Genomic DNA, 24,267 nt, shown 5'->3' with positions numbered 1-24,267 from the left:
TTCCGATGATCGAACCAGTTTTCGATATGTTCCTACCGGGCCAAGTAACGAATTCGAAGCGAGAATCATTATCGCAAGTAAATAAAATTAACCCAATAAAATATGTAGCTACTTGAGAATCGTTCGTTTGAATTATAAATTAGGTTTACGCAGAGCAACGCCTGCTGTATATTTACGAATCTCTTCGCTTTGATAGGCGTCGGAATCGCAAAGATTTAATTATTAAAACATAAATGTCGGAGACCGAAGATCTCCTTTTCACTGAAAGGGAAACGAACGACTTCTTCTAAAGTTGACTTTCCATTTCAGGTCTACAATAGTAAATCAAATTGGACTATATCATGAAATAAGCTGCAACTAAATGAAGTTCGCAATATTTGATAAACACAGAAAGGTCTATGTACGAGGGTGGGTCAATAATTCCTTAGAAAAAAGCATTAAAACAGTTTTTATTTTTGTATTTTTTTTTTATTTATCAACATAATCTCCTTGGAGCTCAATACACTTGGTTAGACGTTTCTCAATTTTTTTTAAACCGTCAGAAAAATAAGTTTTCGGAAGGTCCTCAAAATAAGCATTTGTCCGATCGATGACTTCTTCATTTGAAAAAAAACGTTGTCCACTTAGCCATTTTTTTAAGTTTGGGAAAAAGAAAAAGTCACTGGGGGCTAAATCTGGCGAATACGGTGGGTGGTCGACCAATTCGAACTTCAATTCTTCAATTTTAGCCATTGATCGTAAACATGTGTGAACACGGGCATTGTCCCGATGAAAGAGGATTTTTTTCCTGTTTAAATGAGGCCGTTTTTCTTCAATTTCGTTTTTTAGCTGGTCCAATAAAGATGCATAATAATCCCCTGTTATTGTTTTTCCTTTTTCCAAATAGTCAACGAAAATAATTCCACGTGCATCCCAAAATACAGTAGCCATAACCTTACCAGCTGATTTTACGGTTTTCGCCTTCTTTGGACACGTAGAATGGGGTGCCACAACGGAGACGTTGCTTCCAATTGGAATCAACCATAGTTTACGACTTTGCTGTAAATTGAAGCGTTCTACTAGCCCTTATCTAGCACTAACATGAACAAAATACTGACAGATTTTGCAGACTTCATTTTCAACTAAAAACAATTTAAAGTCTGGTTTGGATATAACAATGAATCGTATTTGGCCCCTTAGAGAAAATTTCAATTGGCTGCTCGAACGATATAAAAGGACTCGTCACTATGATGACGTTACGTACTATGTTTGCAGAAATACTACTATAATTTCCCGACTTTTTTTGGTAAAACTGTGTGAAAAAAATGGCAAGGCTAGTAGGAGTACAATAATTATGAATATTGATTTAAAAAAATGGTAGATTCGAGAAAAAAATCACTTGCTAATAAATAATATTGTATCGATAATCGATACCAAATAGCAGGGAATGGGACAAATGTGCGCCAAGTCAATTGGCCGCCGCACAGTTGAATGAAATAAATAGACGTTCGTTATGATTAATATACAGAAAGTACACGAGGAATTTTAATTAGTTTCTATCTAGTGCTTAGTAGTTTAAGTACTTACTTATAATTCATAATTTTAGAATTTCATTTGATTGCGTGGCGCCCAGTTGTCCCGGTGGCGAATCGTCCTAGACTACAAATAGCACCATACAATGACAACAACGAGTCTCGGTTACGCTTGAAGAATGAGATTGGAGAGACAGACAGCACTATTACGTGTAATCAGTTATTACCGCGATAGTTTAATTTACACACTATTGGTTCCTGTAAATGCATCCACGTGGATAGACGCTATTATATTATGTAAGAAAAACAATACAACAAACCGACAGAGTAAATAATCACTGAACATCCATTATCTGGTGCGCGTATATCATATTATATATTATGCTATTACAGACTGAGGTAAGCGAAAGCCTGTCGATTAGTTACGAGTAGTTGATATGTAATAATAAATGATAAACCTAGGTAATGCTACCATATAACATAAATAATTAGATGGCTATATAATTTACGCAGATTATCGAGTTTGTATCGGCATTAACACATTTTATTTTGTACGTGGCGAATAGGATTCAATTCAATGAATGAATATTAACTCCAAGGAGGTTTACACAATATCGAGTCGTGTAAATAAACAGTGATGGAATTTATCGATCAAGATCTGCGGTTTTAATTATATATCACAGCCAAAACCAAAACTGTTATAAACATAAAACGTATTGATTACGTGAGCAGTGTTTTTATCTAAAAATGCAATAAAAGTTTCTGAAGATTTTTTTTTTGGAATGCAGAAAACCAAATTACAGTCCGATATAAATACAATGGCTGGCAACATTATAATAAGTGTGTTAAATTCATTCAACAATTTTTCCGTTAATGATTATAAAGTAGGTACATATTTCTATTAGAATAAAGTCGCATATTGGTGACGTATTTAAAGCAATAATTAATTGGCGGTCCAATGAGTGAAAAACGTCAATAGAATTGGTTGTAATATAACATATAACTTAAAAAAAAAACACTTTCCTACTAGATTATATCAGAATTTTAAGGCACAAACTGTCTTGGCATGGAAAATGGTAAGAGTTAAAACACAAATTAAATTATTGCACAAAACAATAACATTGTATTGATGGAATATCAGTTTTCATAGTGTCGATTCTATTAAATGTGAAATAGAAATAATTAAGCTTTTCAGCGTTCACACATGTTTAGCTTTAAATTTAATTTCTGAACAAAATTATATTTCACTAAACTTTAACCAGAAGTTTTATTATTATAATAAAATGTCATCAGCGTAGGTATATACCATACATATTTAGTATTTTTATTAAGGAACATATACATAGAATAATTGTGAACACTTTATAAAAATGTAGTAACAAACGAAAAATTGGACACATACAACCTTCACTTTCCAGGTGATGGATCTACTCATTACACTACTTATCTGATTATCCAATATAACAATGTCATCAAGATAAACAATGTAGGTATATAACATACATAATACGTATTACTTATTTAAGGCACACATAAGTAATATACATAATTGTGAAAACTCTATTAAAAGGTAACAAACGAAAAATTGGACACGTACGACCTTCACTTTCTGGGTGATGGATCTACTCATTACGCTACCTATCTGATTATCCGTTTTCCCATAAATTGTCAATATTAACTGTGTTTAAAATTCATTCAATAAATGTCTACCGATTTTTGAATTAAAAACAAGTTGGTAAAATTATGAAAATGATTTGAGTAATATGTTAATAAAATATGATGGCCTTACACACTTGTCGATGAATAATTAATATAATATTTTTTATTTATTTTTGGTAATTATCTATGTAGGTATATACAACATAATAATGAAGCATTTGAATTAAAAATAATTTAATTAATGTAAAGTTATAATAGAAGTTTTAGTTCGAAGCTCAAACAGTACCTACCTATAAATAAAAGCTTTGAGAAATAAGTGAGCATCATACTTGAATTGTAATTGCTTTAAATTAATGTAAGTTATATAAATTGAATAAATAAATAGAACATCGCACAGTAACAGTGCATTCAGTGGAAAATAGTTGAATTATATATTACTGGGTTAGAATAATAATTTCGTTCTGAAACAGCCTTGGGAAAAGATTACTTACGAGAAAATAAGTCCACGCATATTATCTACAAGAAGTTTAATAATTATTGCAAAATGCTACAGATACTGGAAACATTTACAGTAAATAAGACGCGTTTGGTGCGATAGTAAAATGTAAATTTAATGCCCCGAAGCGTTTTCCCAAAACAATCCTCATCTGAATTTATAATTTAATTTCTTTCCAGGCGTAAAAGACAAATTATTCGAATCTGATTAAAACACTCGATATTTATATATATAACTTACATTTGTTCTTTTGCAACGATAATGGAATTTAAAACTGTGAGAAAGAATTATTATCAAATACCACGTATGTATCTGCTGATTTATGGTATATAAACAATCAAGGGATTCAGCTTTTACTTATTGGTAACTCATGGTTTTTGATGAGGTGAAAACGGAGTGATAAACACGTTTTCAAAAATATCATAAACCGCGTGGAATCATTTGAACTGTGGTTGAATCAAAGAATATTATGAAATTGATTTCCTGTTATGTCTTGGCGGAAAGCCATGATAGAAAAAGTATTGCGTAATGCGCATCCTATATACAAAAATGGTCATTTAAAAGTGTTGCAAAAGAACTGGTGTAATAAAATTATGTCTGGAGTAAAACGGTGAAAGGTGGCTTAACTAGGGCACATTTGGCGAGCCAAGAAAAATAGAACGATGTAGAGGAAGTGGTAGAATACAAACATCTAGGTTTAAGAGCATAGAAAACCCCATTGGGTGAGATCCGAAGAAACGTTTAAATTAGAGTAGAGCGGAAACACCTTAGCTAAAGTAATCGTCAACGTTGAGGGACCTGATATAGTGCACACATGAGAAGTACTTGGATAACTTGGAACAACCTCAGAAATACACCAAATAAATTGGGAAATTTTCTGAAAACTACGCAGCTGAGATACTTTACAATTCAATCAATGATCAAATTACTAACATTGATTTATAGATCCAAGATCTCTCTAAATTTTCGTTTTGTCGTAGTGGCACCTGTTATTAATTTTAATATAATCGATACTCAATTATATAAATAGGGTACAGGATGTATCTTCAAAGAATTACATTAATACGATGTATTACGATAATAAAATTATTGACTTTATAAATAAATACTAAAATGAAAGCGTTGTTGGACAATTACAAAATAAAATGAAAAAATTGTGTGAGAACAATAATAACAAAACGGAACTTTTGATATATATTTAATTACAGTGTTCTAAAATGTGTATTTATTAAATATTGAAGGATTCTGAGGAAAATATTCTCACTGAAACCTTCAGTTGAGATTTGATTTTTGAAGTGCTCTTTCTTCGAATCAATTTCGATAAAGCATTAAGCAGAAAAGTTAGATGAAAAAAAATCTTAATTTATTTTTGAAGGCTGGATAAATTAAGAAAACTAATTTTAATTGTTGTGGTTTAAGAGCTTTTTGACGCGTAAAAATCTTACCCGAAATGTATTAAGAATTCGAGATGAAAGACAAAGAAAGCTCAACTCGTTATATTGAGTACATTTAATTATATAAGAGAGGAGCGTTGCCCTAAGCAACCTTCAACTCGAAAAACCTGAAACATATAAACCACAAATTTAACTTGATCGGCAATAAAATTCATGTTCTGGTTCGCGTATCTTTTTATATGGAAATAGACACCTCTCAGACGAACGTACGAATGCTACAATAAAAAAATATACCAACGCGTCATAATATTCGACAGCAGAAATTTATAACTTATATTCAAACGAACTAATAATAATATTTAATATATAGATTGTGTAGTGTTTACTTAGTAATATATTTACCAGAATTTACCGATTTTACCTTCAATATTTTGAAAAAGTGTAGATAAAGCAGGTATCTAATCGATTAATACTGTAGTAAGAAGGCAAAACACGATACCTATGTCCGTTGTCCTAAATTGTTTGGGTGTAATTTTAAAATTCGAAAGTCATTCAAAAAATTGACATATTACATATTGACACAGCCTTTTCTCCCAACTATTAGACGTAGACATACTTGGATATCTTATAGATTCTAATGAAACGAATGTGAAGGTATAGCTATAGCTCAATTTGTCAAAAAACGGACATATATGTATCATATTTTTCCATCATACTACATAATTACTATAGTGAGACGAAATTATGCCAAGTTAATGCCGACTGAATAAGTAATATTAATTAATTGAGTTAAAATTCCAATTAAGAAAAAGATAATATAAATTATACAGTTGCTTCAATTGTAACACCATTATCAAAGAATATAAGTGTAAAACACATAATGAGATGGTCTGATCTCTCTCCCTTGCCCTGACACTACAAGAATAATACCTATCTGGAAACCGTATTAATTTACTTTCCTACATAACAAATCATATAAAAAAAGATACAATCAAACGTTATAAAGTAATATTCCAATCGCGTGTAAAAAGCATTGGGGGGATATTATGTTCCCAACAGAACCGATGAGTAAACTAGATGTAACTAGAGAAAATAACTAATATCTGAGCAGAATTATTCCAATTTTCAACATCACCTAACAACAAAAAATGTGAGTATGCATAAGTTTATTTATTTTAACAGGCAACTCGTAGTGGAAGGGCATACCTCAATTAACTAAAATTAAACATAATAATAAATAGAACTTAGTTCACATCATGTAATATTACATTATGAATATATGTTTAAGGCATACAATTAATCAAATTTTGGTCACTAGTATAAAATTCGTATTATGGACTTATATTTAATTTAGAACGATTAAGTAAATACATGTGTCGTATGTTAAAATTATTACTAATGAGATAAAAATGTTTAGAACAAACGATTAGGGTTTTATCCGCCGCTCTGTGTCGTTCAAACAATCGCGATCAGAAAAAAATAGTCCTCGTCACAAGAATCGAAAACTGGTGGTGGAACTTATGGTGGTGGAAACAACCGATTTTTGAATCAGTCTGAGTAATACAATTATTTGGTAAAACGAATTTTATTATGGATTATTTTGATAAATTCAGTAATATTCGTAGACTGAAATTCTTAAAAAAAAAGAAAAAAAACTTTCTAGTCAAAATTCATAAAGTAAAAAATATTACCTATGTAGATACCTTACACAAAAAATATGTTTAGCTGTAAACAAATAATCGATTAAATTTAAGTTTATTACGATAAAAAAGTCTCGAAATTCTAAAAACAAAGCTCCGTGTGACTTTCAAAAGTATGTTGTCTAGCCAGAAAATTTGGTAACTTATCAAAATGATAAAAAAATTCTTTATCACTTTCTTTCAAAAATAAGTTCTCAATAGTTTTAAATATAGTAATAATAACAAAGAATATTGCTTTATATGAGAAGTAAATATGATGGTAATGATTAATCAATACAAATAATTTATAATAAACTATTTCTTCTATAATAAGAATGTAACATTTTATATATTGAATATAGATAACTTGAAAACACATCAAATATATACCCACTAGAAAAAAAATCACATTTGAAAAAAACGAGGTTCGTATTTTGAGGTGTTTTCAAGTTATGTATATACAAATGATTTACTTCAGTCTTTTTATATTTAAAATTCATTTCAAATAGGTCATTTATGTTTAGTAAAATGTTGATGAATCGAAGTCATTTCTGAGTGATTGACTTCGACCGCTATAAAAAATGAAGATTGAACACATCATGTGAAACCTAGAATTATAATATTATAAAATTTGCCAAACTTTCTTGGCGAAACGAAATTATTTATTCGTTGTTTGGAATCCCAAAAATGCATCAAAAAAATTTATTCAGTGAAAAGTTACAAATATTTTTTGAAGGGTGAAAAATATATGACGATACCAGTAGAATTCTAATTCCAAAATTGCTCACCTGTAAAATTGAAAAATATCACTGACGACCTTTTGGCGTCTTCAGATCTTCACGTGGAAATATGCAATTTTAAATACAGTGCATCTTTGGAAAACATGTAATGTAATGGTATTGTTTTACCTTTCTTGGAGGAGTGTGTCTCAGGTGCAGGGCCTGCTGTGGTTGGGGTTGCGGAGCCAAGGTTGGAGGACGATGAGTCGGAGGTGGCAAATGGTGAGCAGTGAGGAAACCTCCAGCTAAAGTAAGCGGACCTCCCAAACCACTCAGCGCTCCGAGACCACCGAGGAGTGGAGGCAGAAGCCTACCGCCTTGCTGACCGCCCAGGGGGACGGCCACCATCTTCTGGAATGGCACCCCCCACGGCAGGTACCACGCACCTCCGCCGTGATGCTGCATGGCTTCGGCGTATAGAGGTTCCAGTTTATATGAGTTATTTAACACCGCACTTGAAAACTTACGGATTTCGTCTTCTTACAAGCACTTTTCACTTTTAATCACTAGTAACTCTCGTACAAATGGAAACAAGTGTTAATTGTTCTTTTAAATAATGTACACAGACAGGATTATGTGTATTTAGTTTGTTATTTTTGTACACGTTTTCACTTTTTGCTGTGATTATATATATGGTCGATTGAAACTATTATCATCAATTATACAGTTAATCGCGCGAAATCACAAATTATTAATAAACATTTAAGCTGGTATTTAAATTTGTAAGATTAAGTAGAGTAATAAATAATCATATGTGATTTATTACAATATTATATTTCACAGTAAAAGTTATAATTTTCACAAATAATATTCACTACAACTCATTAATATTATAACACAAATGTATGTAAAATTTAACGAAAACAAAATTTTTCACGAAAATCTACCGTCACATTTTCATAAGGAGAATCGTTCCCAGTCGACGACAAGTACAGTACTCGACTGATCAAGGCTTAAGTGTCTGCTATCGAAATATACCATCGGGGTTCATTTTCATAATGGACATTATTTTCGGTAACCTTTTTCATTTACACAGACTCGATAACTGTTGGCTTAAGAAACATCACAAAGCACGGAGATTTATTTTTTACTTCAAAATATTAGTTAGGTACGTCTCTTGTTGATAGTTATCGATGAACTCCAAGAAAGGCTGAAAAAAGAAATAAAATTATGAAATTTCAATAAAAATCTTACTGATATCAGTAAAATTGTATTGAAACTTTCAGTTTCACTTGGCGTTTGATGTAATCGGGTCAACCGGTGATTCCACAGTCACAACATTAAATTAAATAATGTTAACGAAACGTTGCATCAGTTTTACATATAATAAACACTATTATCATGATAAGAACTGTACGTTCATAGTGATATCAGCTTATTCTAACTAGTTAACACGTTATTTTTCATGATCCAAAATAACACAGATATCACTCGGAGAATTCCGTATACAAGGCGGTCATCTATAATAATTGGTAACTCGGTGATAAGAGGGCTAAGAAACACGGCACCGTGTCGTACTCGATTTCAAATGCATCTGATTAGAATCAAGTATGACGTTTTAAAAATATGTTGCGGTAGTACTCAACGACACTCGACAGCTTGCGGTAAATTCTCAATATTTACCTGTTGTACTTTATTTCACTTTACCACAGTTAACACGGTCATGAGCGACCGTGTTAAAACGCCTGACAGTTCATAGCCCGGGATAACTAATTGTCTGAATACGTTACAGCATAATATTTATCACATTTTTATTAATTTTAGAGTTACAATATATTATGTTAGAATATCCCTACAGGGATATATAACAGCATAATACGAAATATGTATCCGGTATGAAACGCATCTATTCACTAAAAATAAAGCAATTTGTGTTTTCTGGATCAAATTTTGTTTGTCTGCCCAATATACAGAGCGTTACACGATTCACAAATGGTAACGATTTTAATTTAATTATAACGAACAATATTTATATACTTATGCGTTAATGTGTTTGTTTCGAGGAAGTATCAATAAAGACAAGAAAGTACAAAAACCTACTATCGCGTACGTAATACAATAGTTAAACATTTCATTGAAACCTTGGCACTTATAACGCAATATCTACGTGCTAACGATGTTTTATTAAACAAAACAAAGACCGTACATAACGTAAAAAAACTATAAACTAATAATTGTAAATGTAATCGTCGATACCAATTTTACTACCTCAAACACAATCTACTGATAACCTAAACCAATTTTGTGATAAGTTTCCAACATAAGACTCTTAGTATGAAATTACTTCAATGGTAATAAAGGTTTAGCGCATACAGTAATGTTTATTACTCGTACTACTTCTAAAAAAAAACTACAAGAAAATGTAATATAATATTGAAATGGTGTAAAAACTAATACATACTTAATATAAATGATAATATAAACCTAAACTATACGTTATTTCTTAAAATGTTACTTGGTTTGAAAACCGTTAAGAGTCTATAAAAAATATTAATTGATGTAATCGTACGATTAAATTATATAGAACTGGTTTGAAACGGAAAACATCTCATCAGACCGAATGCGATTTCCTTGTATTCCCGATGAGCTCATTAAATTTGGTGGTAAGTTTTATTTATGACCATACTCTAAAAACTCATTCAATCATCTAGACAATCTTCATAGGGGAGATTGACTTATCTAAACACATTACCGATACCGAATAACGAAGAAATGAAGCAAAAAAACTTTATGCGAGGTGAAAGAACTGTGCACAAATGAGTAACTCCTTTATATTGAAACTAGAATTGGTAACCAATAAGATACTGAGGAAGAAATGGAGTCATTGACCAATTTATGTCAAGTCTTTTAGGAATTTAATATGTTATGCAAATTGGTTAGATTTAAATCAGGTTTAATAAAAATCAACACTACACACGTAGGTAGGCCCAAAGAATATTATTTAAAAAGAGTTCTCGAAAATGTCATAACTGGATTATGTTATGTTCAATGAACTTTCAATTTAATAATTATAAGATACGTTTATAAAACGAAAATCGATTAAATACGTATTGTGTACGCATATGAAGACTAAAGAATATTACATTTAAAAAAATTGACCTTGCAAAGAAAATAATCATGTACTTACTCAGCGATCGAATTTGATATTTTTTTATACGTCAAACAAGGCCTACTATAATAGTCTGGTCCTGACACGAAGCCGTAAACTTCTATGGCAGTGCTAGTTATTGCTCATACTTCGAATGCAATATAGTAAACTATTTGTAGAAAATGATGTTTGTCCATTGTTGATAAATACTTAAATGTAAATAGTTTGAACGAAATATAGGTACAATCAAAAATCTTATTTTTTGCAAACAGATTACCGCGTCACATTCGAAGATAATCAATAATTAGCACTACCAGCGTAATTCGAGATTCAGTGTCACGGCGGTCATCTATAATAATTGGTAACTCGGTGATAAGAGGGCTAAGAAACACGGCACCGTGTCGTACTCGATTTCAAATGCATCTGATTAGAATCAAGTATGACGTTTTAAAAATATGTTGCGGTAGTACTCAACGACACTCGACAGCTTGCGGTAAATTCTCAATATTTACCTGTTGTACTTTATTTCACTTTACCACAGTTAACACGGTCATGAGCGACCGTGTTAAAACGCCTGACAGTTCATTGACCTTGCAAAGAAAATAATCATGTACTTACTCAGCGATCGAATTTGATATTTTTTTATACGTCAAACAAGGCCTACTATAATAGTCTGGTCCTGACACGAAGCCGTAAACTTCTATGGTAGTGCTAGTTATTGCTCATACTTCGAATGCAATATAGTAAACTATTTGTAGAAAATGATGTTTGTCCATTGTTGATAAATACTTAAATGTAAATAGTTTGAACGAAATATAGGTACAATCAAAAATCTTATTTATTGCAAACAGATTACCGCGTCACATTCGAAGATAATCAATAATTAGCACTACCAGCGTAATTCGAGATTCAGTGTCACGGCCTGAATAAAGACGATTTTTGAGGTTAATCTTACACAAATACTATCATAATATATTATTTTTAATTTAAAAAATGACGTTTGGTAAATCGCATTTATAACGATATTACTTTTGGTGAATGTCAATGTCAATTTGTGTCTCATCGGTTGGCCATGTGAGTGCCGCCAAAGCGAGTACCCGGGGCAGTGAGTGATAAAACATAGATTCAAAGATGCAATGCAGCATATTTTATGATATTTTGCTAACCAATTTAATTACTTATATATTGCACGACAATTTTCCGGACCATATATCTTTTTAATTACTTGGATAATATTATATTAGGCGTAAAAGATAGAAAAATTATATGTAATATTTTTTTATTGACTGAAGCAATAATCTAAAACGAGTGGGAGGAGTGGAGCTATTGAATAACCACATCCCGAGTGATACGATAAGAGTTAATAATACTATAAAATACAGATAGTAAATATAATTGTATGACTTATGTGTATTTTTAACTAGTGCGTTAAAAATAGCATGTACGAAATACCTAATACAGTTATATTGTATAGATAAGGCATATCACGTCAAGTAAACTGCGATCTACTATCCAGTATTAAAACTGGTGATCAACTAACTCACATTGTCATTATTCGACTTAAATATACTTACGTATTAAAGTTAACTGACGCGTTCCAAATTAAACAATAACACCAATCTCTATAAAGAAAATATTCAATTATGTATTTGTTAGTAGTAAAAACGACAGGCTTTGGTTTTCTTTTGGGCACTTACAATAAAAACTACTCCCTAATATGTAATGAGACTACTGCGCGACGGGAAGAGAAAGAACAGTTCAAAGCGCGGAGATTTACATAATATTCTCTTTCTCTCACCTCTGCGGTAGCTCGTGAGTTAAATTACAATAGGATTAGATCATAAATATGACGAAGTCACGAAGAATTTAATGCAAGCACCTTTAAAATCTCAATGAATTCATAGTACATATCTTATTATAATTAACTGTAGGTATCCATGCTTTTAACACGTTCACAACACTAATTTAATATAAATATACCGATCTAGGTACTGCCTACCTTTAAAAGTCTTTACCTTAAATATAAAAATAGTTGTAATATAAATGTCTTCCGTCAGTAATTGTGCAATATGCATGTGTTATAAATATGTGTTAACAAGTCAGGTATGCAAATATTATCAAAAATAATCTTTTAAACGTATATGATAACGGAAAACATAATCAATAAAATAAGCATAAAAATCAAAACATTCGCTAACGAATTAATAAGAAAACGAGTTTGTAAGAAAACAAAAAAAAAAGAGATTATTTCCCACCGGAGCGCTATAAATATTACCAAATTTGGCATAATCGCTGTTGGAAGAATATCGTATTTGAAAAGTTATGTTTGAATAAAATAATCACTTTCTCCGGTCGAGTGTGGCATCACTCGATTAAAATATTAATGGCTATGTTGTAATCGTGATATACCTATCTCATTTTTGGGCTTCAAAGGCTAACGTAGATATCACTATGTCGGAAATTTAAATTTCGCCGGCACTTCATATTATCGTGTTGTGAAATAATAAGAAAGTCCTATTTTGTGTGACTCGGCAGAGATTATATTATTGAAATACTAATGTTATGTTTATATAAAAAAAAATAACTTCCACAGTTAATGGAGTAAAAAGGAAATCCTGACAACTATAAATACTAAAGCATAAATATTATTAGATGTTTGAATTTGGAAAACGGAAAGAGTTAATTACGTACTTTCATAATGTTAAATTACATTTTGATACGTTTGAAATAGGTAGTATGTGTTAATTTGTTGAACGCATAAATAACAAAATAAGTAATAATAAAATAGGCAAAAGAATGTGAATATTTGTATAATAAATTGATGAAATAAATTGAATTAATTTATACAATTTTAGTCGAGCAATGAATAAGTACCTAAGTAATAACAAATTCGTATAGATAGGTGAATCATTACATATTTTTGTTTTTTTCTTTGATTAAAAGTGAACGAAAAAAAATATTTTTTCAGTAGACAGGTTTTAGGTTTTATTAGAGGGTATTTTAACGAGCAGAACTTCCAACACATGTGAGTAAATTATTTACTTGAAAATGAGGTATTTTCACGATCTTTAATCTTACAAATAAACAGTAAATGACTATATTATTCTGTGTTAAATGTAGGTTTGCCATCATTTGAGAGTGTAAAAAGTGCACGAAGATCAACCACTATAATTTAAATTCAAATTCCATTACGTACCTTCACTTGGAAATAATAATATACCTATGTTACCGATTTTTATTCACTTTACAAAATTAAATACAAATAGGTATTTCAACATTTGAGCTAATCCAAATAAATTGCTAAAAAGTACGTCGTTAAATACCTAGATCTTAATTGAAGTAAACATAATTATGTTGTTAAATATAGGTGTATTATTGAATGAAAATTTCAACGATCTAAACTATACAAACGGTGGCTTTGAGATGATTTATAAATAAATTGATTGCACGTAAAAACAGATCAACATAAAACGTTTAAAGAAGAAAGAAAAGTGTAATTAAAAATATCGGCTAAACAAACACTTCACTTGTTTATTATTTTCAAGTAAAATCGCCAAGAAAACGACGCGAAAAAATAATACTACCGACAAAGTAAATAAACAGTACAAAAATTCATCAGGAAATTTGTTGCAAGAACACGTCAGACCACTTCTGAGAGCCAATGAAATTGCCATCACGGGCCAGAGACGAGGACGTCAATCACGGGAGTAATTCGATGCACGACGCCACTCAAATAAGGATGGGTGACCGCTCTATATCCTCGAGGATTCGCAGACGGTTCAAGAACACCGTTAACTACATACAATGTCCGTTTACTAATCATAGTATAAGTGGCTATACCGAACTACTAATTAACACTTTTACCGTTTCTACACAAGTGATTTTGATTAAGTAGTTAGTAGTAGTAAACAAATTTTCAGTTATATGCATATTGGAATTGTGTTACAATATTATACGTCTCAAAATCAAATATATTTTGGCTCTAAACAATCACAATATGTTTTTTTCCCAATGTGTGCATGGTCCAGATGAAGAATCAGATGGGTTTGTCGAATGATAAACAATCATTAATTTTTAAATAATCTTCACAATTTAAAAAATTCACACGGGGAGGTGCATATTCTCCAGCAAAAAATGTTAGTTAACTACCTTTTATATATAGGTAGATATTGAAAAAACTACTCTGCACTTAGCTACACGTTAAAATATTTTCCAAAACTACTACTGACTAGTATAAAATCACACTAGATAATATATTTTACCGATGACTCATTTGAAACAGTCAAATTTAATAAATATTTTAGGTAAATATAGAAAAATATCTTAATAATACATACAGTAATACAAAAAACAGTCAGATAATTTAACTAAGTACTTCAAAAAACTCATCTTTAATATTATTTACATTATGATTAGGGATAATTCCCTGCTAAGTGTTATAATTCGGTATAGGTTATTTGGTGTAAGTACCTATGAAAAACTAACGATACAATTTTATATATAAGTTCTTGCAAATATAATATAATCCGCTAAGTAAATGAGTTAATTATAACATAATTATAATAGCTAGTATAAAATGTAATACATAACTACATTGAGTATGTATCTCATTTACATAGATTCTAGAATCTAGATAATGTGTATTAAATGTATTATTTTGTAATTTTCTATTTGATAGTCCATAATATGGAAATTGTATGCAACCATTTAAATTCTTTCCGAAACTAATAATGAAATTTAACACATATATAGGTGGTTAAATAATGTAAGTTTTTTTAAAATAGGAATTTCATTTAATGTACGATTGATAGAATTTAACTATAGGTGAGTAGTATTCAAATGAATACCAAAAGGTGAGGACCTAAGTACGTTAAAACAAATGAATGTTTTTGCACAAATTCCACAAACTAAAATGATTCTAAAATTACGCACTGGGGGGGGGGGGTATATTTTTGAGGATGTAAAATTAGTAATTTATTTTTGAACACGATAGTTATAATAATTATCACATGTTCAACTGTCGTGGGCTTCAATTTATGTGAGTATATTCAATTTATGTGAGTATATTCACGCGTTAAACTGCTCGCGAAAATCTATTCAAAAATATATTAACTACCAAAAATATAAGCAGAAATAAAAAAGCTAACTTCGATGAAAAAAAAAATATAACACGTTTTGGTTGTATGAATTTTCATGCGCACCTGGAGGAGGCGATATTAAAAAATATAGCCGGTGAATTTACAGCCCGAGAGAGATGGCGGTATCGAAGCGACTTTGCGTGGGAGAGAGAAAAGCGCGGGAATATTTACTTTTTGTAAATTGCCGAACGTCGGAGTGGTGTTTTCGCGCGCGAGAAACTTGACGTTGTTTTCGAACAGATGTGAAGTTGGCACCGGTACGAAAGTGCGACCTCTTGGGCCGGACGACCAAACGCGACTGATAAACGATCGGTGGTCGACTGGCGTGTGTTGCCGCCAATTACACGACAGAGCCGCGAATCGATGAGCAGGTATAGGGCTCCAAGATTGCTCTTCTTTATAATTAATATTCATACGATGAACATACAGACATAATAATAAAATAAGAGGTGAGAGGCCAACATGGAATTAATCAAACACAATTAATAAAAATAATGGATAATTGTACATGTTTTAAAAAAACTTTATAATACAATGTTTTTAATTAATCTGTCAGGTATGAATCATGGGGGATGTGAACCACCCCTACTTCAGAGATTTATTAACATATGTATTATAAGTGGTTTCTAGGCACAGAACAGTAAAGCCAGTCGCCATTGACCAATACTTTGAAGCCAAATTTGATTGCTAAAAATAACGGTCAGGTCATAAAACGCAAGAAATACAAAACTTTCGGATTGTCCTCAAATATTACCAATATTGAATGCACGTTTTGTTGAGGTGACTAATTTTAATGCATATTATAATACAGACATTATGTATTGAAAATAACATAAGTATTCTTTAAAACGTGTTTAATTTTATTCTATATATTATTAACACTACGCTCGAGAAATTCATAATGTTTTAGCCTCATGCAACGATGGTAACATATTTCCCATCATTTTTGTGCTCCCTGTTTTTAGGCATTCGTTCAGTTCAACCCATCGTCCGATAATTAATCGCAAAGACTATTTCTCGCGTGAATACATTACATTTACAAGCATAATAAAATAATTACAAAATAAAAAGAACTTTTTATTTACAACGTTTTTAAATTTTCTGTTGAATTATTATTCTCAATATGCTCAAACTTGAACTTGACATGAAGTAAATAAAAAAACAAACAAACAAACAAATAACATAGAATACTGAAATGTCATTTCGACATTTGATTTTGCTTTCCATAGTAACGCACGTATATATTAATAATTTAGTTGCTAAGACCACCTACTTAGCGACCATTAATAATCTTTTACTTTTTACAGATATTTCTGAAATAACTTTCCATACAAAACAGAATTAACTGAAAATGAATTCAATTCGGCTTAAAGATAGCTAAAAGTATTAAAAGAATGCATTGGCACCGTGTTCTGATATATTCTAAAAGTTTCAAATGTCTAGCTAGTCGGGAAGTTAGTTAAAAATCGATTGCAAGATTTGTACTGGACAAACAACCACCGGACAAACAAGAATACGAGCTAATAAAAACGTTGTAATAATAAAATACCTTCTCACTGAGATTGAAAAAATCAATAATAACTATGACTATGAAAAATAACTGTGTACACTTCGATTCAACACAAATAATGTTTAATAATACGAATTATGTAATGTTATATTTATTGTCAGTAACTCGAGTCTACGGTTAATTAAATGTGGCCACTAGTAATGTTTTATTTTTATTTATTCCTAAATACTGCAGAAATCCAATATATAGTAAATAAAAAAATAATAAAAGTGTATAAGTAGATCTACTTAAAATTCAACGATTTTTTCATCGGAAATAAATTTTCCGATGAAAACATCAATTTTCTGTGAATCTGTCCAATCAAATAATTCTATCAACAGAATTCAAACACATTTACAGCGCTAGAAGCATACATTCTGACACTCAAAAAACGCGAATAAATATATCGGTAAATGTAAACAATTGGTTATTATTATTATTGATTAGTTATTTACATATATACCTACATATATTAAAATTTGATAGTTTATTTATTTTTATGGTTTAGCAATATACTCAAATATAATAAATAATATATTATATCCAGTGAGATTAAAAAACGGAAGACGCTCGGGAGACTGTAATAACTTACAAGTAATTAAGTCTTGCATTAACGAATGATACGTGCATTATGCCGGGTCCACACTGGCAACATTTCGCCGGCAACCCCATTAAATTTTACGATAAGTATGATTATTATCGTAAAATTTCTTAAGCAATTATGATAATTATCGTAAAATTTAACGAGGTTGCCGGCGACATGTTGCCAGGGTGGACCCGGCATTACGTAACTAAACTTAAAAAAAATAGTTTCCTGCTATCAAAGGGAGAACTATCCCATATAGTATAAATATATGGCAAACATCTGTATATTAGGTACCTATCACATTTGACTCAATTAATGTGTATAAGTATTGTACCAATATGTGAAGTCTTATTGCAAAATATATTTCAAACAATACGTTTCAACTAATAGGGACATTAGAAAACCACTTCTAATAAAATACAACCTTCATGCTATTTTCATAGTACCTACAGGTAAAGTAAAAACAATACAATGATTTGGTTGGTCGATGGTATGGGTGCGGATGTTTAGCCCTACGAATTACCTAGCAGTCATGTGACGTAGACAACGGTATACGTATTCGTACGCACATAATCCTCGAACTGAATCATTGTTTTGTTTTTACTGTAGGTACCAATGTGTTTGTTTTATTCGATTTTCATGCCGATCACAATTGATTGCTACGGTAATGCACCAACTTGCGGTAAAATTGGAAAAAATATACTTAGGTAAGTAATATCTACAATTTTCCTGGAAAATAATTTTTCATTGATTTCGAAAGTGAATTAAAAACAAACAGGCACGATGAACGATAACAAGTAAATATGAGATACGGTGCTAATATAGGTAAGTAGATACAATTGATAATGTTGATTCTTTGTAATAAAATAAATAAAGATAATTAAAAATGTGTTATCAACGAGGAAAAGTGACCACACCTTTGATTGACAGATTAATAGTAATTTTTAAATATACCTTGGGTGAACAATGGTACAGTAAGAGACATAAAGGAAAACCATGTTTTAAAATTTTAAATGATATTGCATGAATGGTTAACGATGCCCAATGTTTTATATTTTAAATGAAATTTCTACAGCAAAGTTCTGATCATAATACTTATAATTAAAAAAAACACGCGAATGCATAGCAAAAAACTGTGGTCTTTATCCTCATCTTAAAGTATAATATGCTCATTAATACAATGTACCATACATAATCAAGATAATATTATTAACATGATACAATATAATATACCTAGTAGGTATTCTATAGTTATGAACGCAAAATATAAATAATTGAAACATTAATAGTTATCAGAACCCGATTTTTATTAGAAAATAGTACAATGGTAAAACAGCTCTTATATAAATAAAACTGTACACTTAAGAGTGGTTTTCAATGAAGTACCTACCAATTTTTGTACTTGTATGAATTCTAAGAGACGAAACATTTATAATTATGTTTAATGATCTAAACAATGTCAATAGTATGATGATATAGATATCCCTAAATAAACGTTCATTCCTCATTTACCATTTCCACTGTCAAAATACCATTTCAAAAAAGATTCATTTTTTGATACATTTATTTTTTTACAGACTTTGATACTTTTGTATTTCAAAATTGTACTAACAGTAAATTCTTGACGAAAAGATAATATTACTTTATTATTAAAATAAAACAAAAAATAAGTAGAATTAAAAGATAATTTATAGCGACCATGATAACATATAATTGTTACAAATAAAATCATTGAACAAACACAACAAAGAACACGGTGGCCGCGCGGCTTAAGCGTTGGACTATCACGCCATGAGTCTCAGGTTCGAATCCTGGGTCTGGCAAGTACACATATTGTTTTTCAATTTGTGTGTGAGTCAGGGTATGGATCTAATAGGTTGAGCAAGTGGCTGACATCCATTTCTCGTAAAAAACAAAATCTGTTAATACAAACCTCTACTCTGTGGAGGCCGATATGATGCTATTATGATCGGACATGGTCGGCAAAGAACTGTAGTGGGATATCTAAAAAAACATTTTTTTTGATATGCTTATAAAATTCATTATTTTTCATAGTGTTAAGTGCTGTACTGAGATATTTGGTCTTACTAGTAAAATTTCTTTGTGTGAGAAATATATCTACCACTATAACATTGAATAAAAAATCACACTATGTTAAATGTTAAACTGGGATAACATACCTACATGTCTTACTATAGCACTCAAACAATTTAATAAAATATGTTACTGATGAAATATATGGTCGTATGCCTTTGGATTTTCTTTAAATATTTTCTTCATAAATGTATGAGATGATTAACAAGTTTTAATTTCACTAAGGATATAAAATAATGATTTTTTTAAACCTCAATACTATGTTTTTTAGATGTCCCACTACACTACAATTTACTATGACTATGTACGTTTCGTATTAAAACGCAGAATCAGTAACCTAATGACATGAAAACCAAGCTAGAGCCATAATTATTGTTGTAATGAATAATTTTCAATGCGTAAGTACGTACTAATGTAATAAAATGAATGAAAGTAGAACTGACTAAAATATATTATATATCAAATGATTTGATTAAAATATTATAACACATCCATACAGTACAGTGTGTGTGTACGATCGACACATGTCCACGTGCAGGCGATAACGATCGTATCTGTTGACATTTTTCATATTATTATGTACACAATTCACACGATTTTGCAATATGCGAAAGGTGCACTGTTAAATAAAATTATTATGTTCAATAAATACTTCCAAGGAGTATTTATTTAGTGAAACTGATACGGGCAATGTAAATAATTCAATATCAATAAATGGATTATCACACTATTGCTGATAAATGCTATTTAAGGAAGCATGACCAGAAAAAAAAGTGATCGTGGGTGTCATCAAGAGAATAACTGGGGTAGATATCCACTCTTCCTGTGAGAGGCGTAGGCTAATGACGGAAGTAGCGTCATGGTCGGAGAAAAGATGAGGATACTCCATAATTAAGTGGTCGAGTATATTGACATTTGACACAGGTAGTTTAATATTTGTGCTCGTCCGTAGTCATTTGGCGGGCGCGGCGCGGCGGCGTCTTGCGAAACTCAAACGTATAACCGTGTGTATTATGCCCCAAAAAACACACTGTCTACGAACATTTTACAAACGGTTATACGTTTGAGTTTCGCAAGACGCCGCCGCGCCGCCCCCGCGCGACCACTACGTTCTTGCACTTAAGGTTTTATAAAAAGTGACAATAGATATTCAGAATGTATTTTTAGTATTTCACCGCTGATGGAAAACATTGACAACAATATTGACAAAAAAGATAATGTAGCCAGCAAAAAAAAAGTGATTTCATCGGAAGTAGCGAAGCATAGGTAGTCTTTCGGAAAATTGATACGATTAAAGCACATTCGTTCAACGTGAACTGTTCAAAGTGCATTTAATTTGATTTCATTGTTTGCAGGTGTGGATGTGCTCTGTGCGTTAATTACGTACATAATATTTATTATGGTCTGAATGATAAGCAGTTATAGACTGTAATGACTAATGAATAATATTAAAGGTATTAATTTATGTTACCGCATTAACTTATAAAAGTTGAGATTATTCGTATGTTTATACATTGTGTGTGTAATAAGCAGATGAAATGAATACAAATACCGTATATGTATATAGATACCTATATACTTACTTACGAGTACCTAAGTACCTAGTGGGTACGTAAATTTACAAAGACATCTGTTCAAAGAAGAAGACACATGTATGCCCAACACACATTTGGATGTTATTAATGCGAAAATTATGTAGTAAAATAATGTAAATGTATCATAAATAATATTACGTTGGAATGTCAAAACTAGTATATCAATTTACAAAATGTGTTTACTTGGTATTCACGACTTACAAAACATGTTTTACGACACGTGTTTCGCTCGCGCGGTGAGCTTTATCAATTATGAGAAGTGATATTAAAGTTCCACTTTATGCAATATTATCACAATAACATAAACACTGTGCGATCGGAGAGGGGTCGAAAAGTAATAGTTGATATTTTTTATATTTTTTTAGTATAGATTACCACATTTCACGCTGAATATCTCGAATAGTTTATTCAACGTTAGTAATAGTTGACTTGAGAGTATTTCAATAGGTATTTGGATCATGCTTCTGTAACGATAGTGTTTTTAAAGTAGAGAGTTTAAATTAGTATAGGTAGGTACCTACCATAGTTATGTAAAAAATCAAATTCAAATAATCAAATATTCTAAAAATCTCAAATTCCTAAATATAATAGATGTACTTATAGTAAAATCAAGGCAATTAAGTGTTTCTTCTTATAATTTTACATCAACAAAATAATGCCTACATTGGCATCATCATTTCATTAAAAATAATTACAAGATAAAAAGAACATTTTATATACTTACCACGTTTTTAAATTTTCTGTTGAATCATATTATAAACTTGACAATTCTATGTAAGTATTAATAATTTAGGACAAATAAGGCAATTGACAACAAATCATTTTTTTGCTATTTTGCAACAAACAAATATAGAATACTGAAATGTAATTTTGATTTCCATAATAACGCACGTACATATAAATAATTTAGTTGCTAGGACCACCCCCTTAGCAACCAATAATAGTGGATTGGATTACGGATTTCTTCCGAAATAACTTTTCATACAAAACAGAATTAACAGAAAATGAATTCAATTCTACTTAAAGATGGCTAAAAGTATTAAAAGAATGCATTGGCATCGTGTTCTGATATATTCTAAAAGTTTCAAATGTCTAGTTAGTCGGGAAGTTAGTTAATAATCGATTGCAAGATTTGTACTGGATAAACAACAACCGGACAAACAAGAATACGAGCTAAGAAAAACGTGGTAAAAATACGAGTAAGTGACGTACTTTCCCCTTATATCTAGGCAATTAACCCAGTTCACGATAATTTTCTTTAAAGACAATATTATTGATTTTTATTCTATCAAAAAAACAAGGTAATATAATCGAACCAAGTTCTCCTTTGAAGTCATTTTAATAGAGCGCGTATTAAATTAAATATTTGTGGTTAGGTGTGCTAGATATTTCAAAAATAGTTCTGAATTATTCCCGAATCATCGAAAACAAAAAGAGCTTTTTATTACACTCAGAACTATAAACAGACAATTATATTCGATCCGTTCAAGAGATAGCGTGACCTACCCGGCCAGGTGGATGGTGTATTATTATTATAATGATGATTTAATAAATGATTCAGAGACGCCCTTATTCGGATGGGTTTGTTTGTATAGCGTCCATTTAAGGCAGCGTTTTTAATTTATGAAAAAACGACAAAGGGAATCCAGCACACGGCATCATAAGCGAAAGGATCATAATTGATTATGCGCTTAACGGCAAGCAGTTAACTGATTTGGTGGTTAGGCCAAGTTAGTGGACCAAGTATCACGCTGCGATTTCGAGAGACACGCAACAAGTGGGAGGTAGAGATATTTGAAATGAAGACAATTCGTCCAATTACTAAATAATCTATTTTATTTTTATTATACCTTCAAAACGCTGAAGACTACGAGGTGTTATGGTTACTATGAAGTAAGTATAACGTGGCCATACGTCCCGTTTTAGGTAGCCTATCCCGGTGTCCCCAAGCACAGCTTCGGGACGCCGAAATGTCCCGTTTTCAGAAAAAGAGCAACCCACGGTAATAATTTCAAAAAATCTATAGAAAAGCACCGGTAGAAAGGGTGTTTTCTCTTATTTAAGAAAAAAACACACTTGCAAGTCGCAGATCTTAAAGCAATGTTAATTACCAAAGAAAATTTTATTAAGTCTTGCCACGAATTTCATTCTTATTTGAAATAAAAACCAAATATACCTAAATACTTACTTTGTTCTTCAGAACAATATGAGACCACGGAAATTGTTTCTATTCACGTGTTCATTTATTTATGTTCTTTTCATTAAAATAAAAACTATGAAGAAATATGCGTTTTCTTGAATACACATACTATTATCTTTAAAAATTAGTAGATAAGTGGTACCGTTTGTAAGCACGAACCCTTAAATTAGTGTTTTTTTGTGTAATATTCCATATTAAATGTATTAGGTACAATTTCCAATTCTTACGCCCAAAATCCCATTTTACCATTACGTTGTTCGCAAATGATACCATCAAATTAAGTGGAATGAGACAGAACCTAGTATCAACCAACGTAAGATATCTCTACGATCGGCGCTGTATTATAGATAGATAGATATATGCACATGCAGCTCACGTGTTCACAAAATTGTAATAAGAAAGGCCCCGGCTCGACTAATTTTCCTACACACTGAGTAGGTTGTTATAGGAGTTTGGATGGTTGTTAATTTAGTGACAAAGGGTGTCAGTTGAAGGAAGG

At 31.1% G+C, this 24,267-nt stretch overlaps 1 protein-coding gene across 3 annotated transcripts in view; it reads right to left on the bottom strand.

The window, feature by feature from the left end:
- Positions 1 to 24,267, bottom strand: part of LOC147066200 (pseudouridylate synthase RPUSD2-like) — a 491,295-nt gene that overhangs the window by 404,834 nt on the left and 62,194 nt on the right. For 2 of the 3 annotated variants that reach the window (XM_085955875.1, XM_085955877.1), the window contains exon 2: positions 7,648 to 8,668. In XM_085955875.1, coding sequence (XP_085812001.1) covers positions 7,648 to 7,923 — 276 coding nt within the window. In that variant the 5' untranslated portion in view covers positions 7,924 to 8,668. Of the gene's footprint in view, positions 1 to 7,647; positions 8,669 to 15,915; positions 16,053 to 24,267 lie in introns of those variants that run through there. The other variant, XM_085955876.1, reaches the window with a different exon arrangement.

The sequence above is a fragment of the Rhyacophila brunnea genome, unplaced genomic scaffold, assembly GCF_057557595.1.
Source record: "Rhyacophila brunnea isolate RB1 unplaced genomic scaffold, BYU_Rbru_1.0 scaffold_5, whole genome shotgun sequence".
Classification (NCBI taxonomy): Eukaryota; Metazoa; Arthropoda; class Insecta; order Trichoptera; family Rhyacophilidae; genus Rhyacophila; species Rhyacophila brunnea.
The sequence above is the reverse complement of the archived record's forward strand: the minus strand, read 5'-3'. Positions and strand labels throughout refer to the sequence as shown.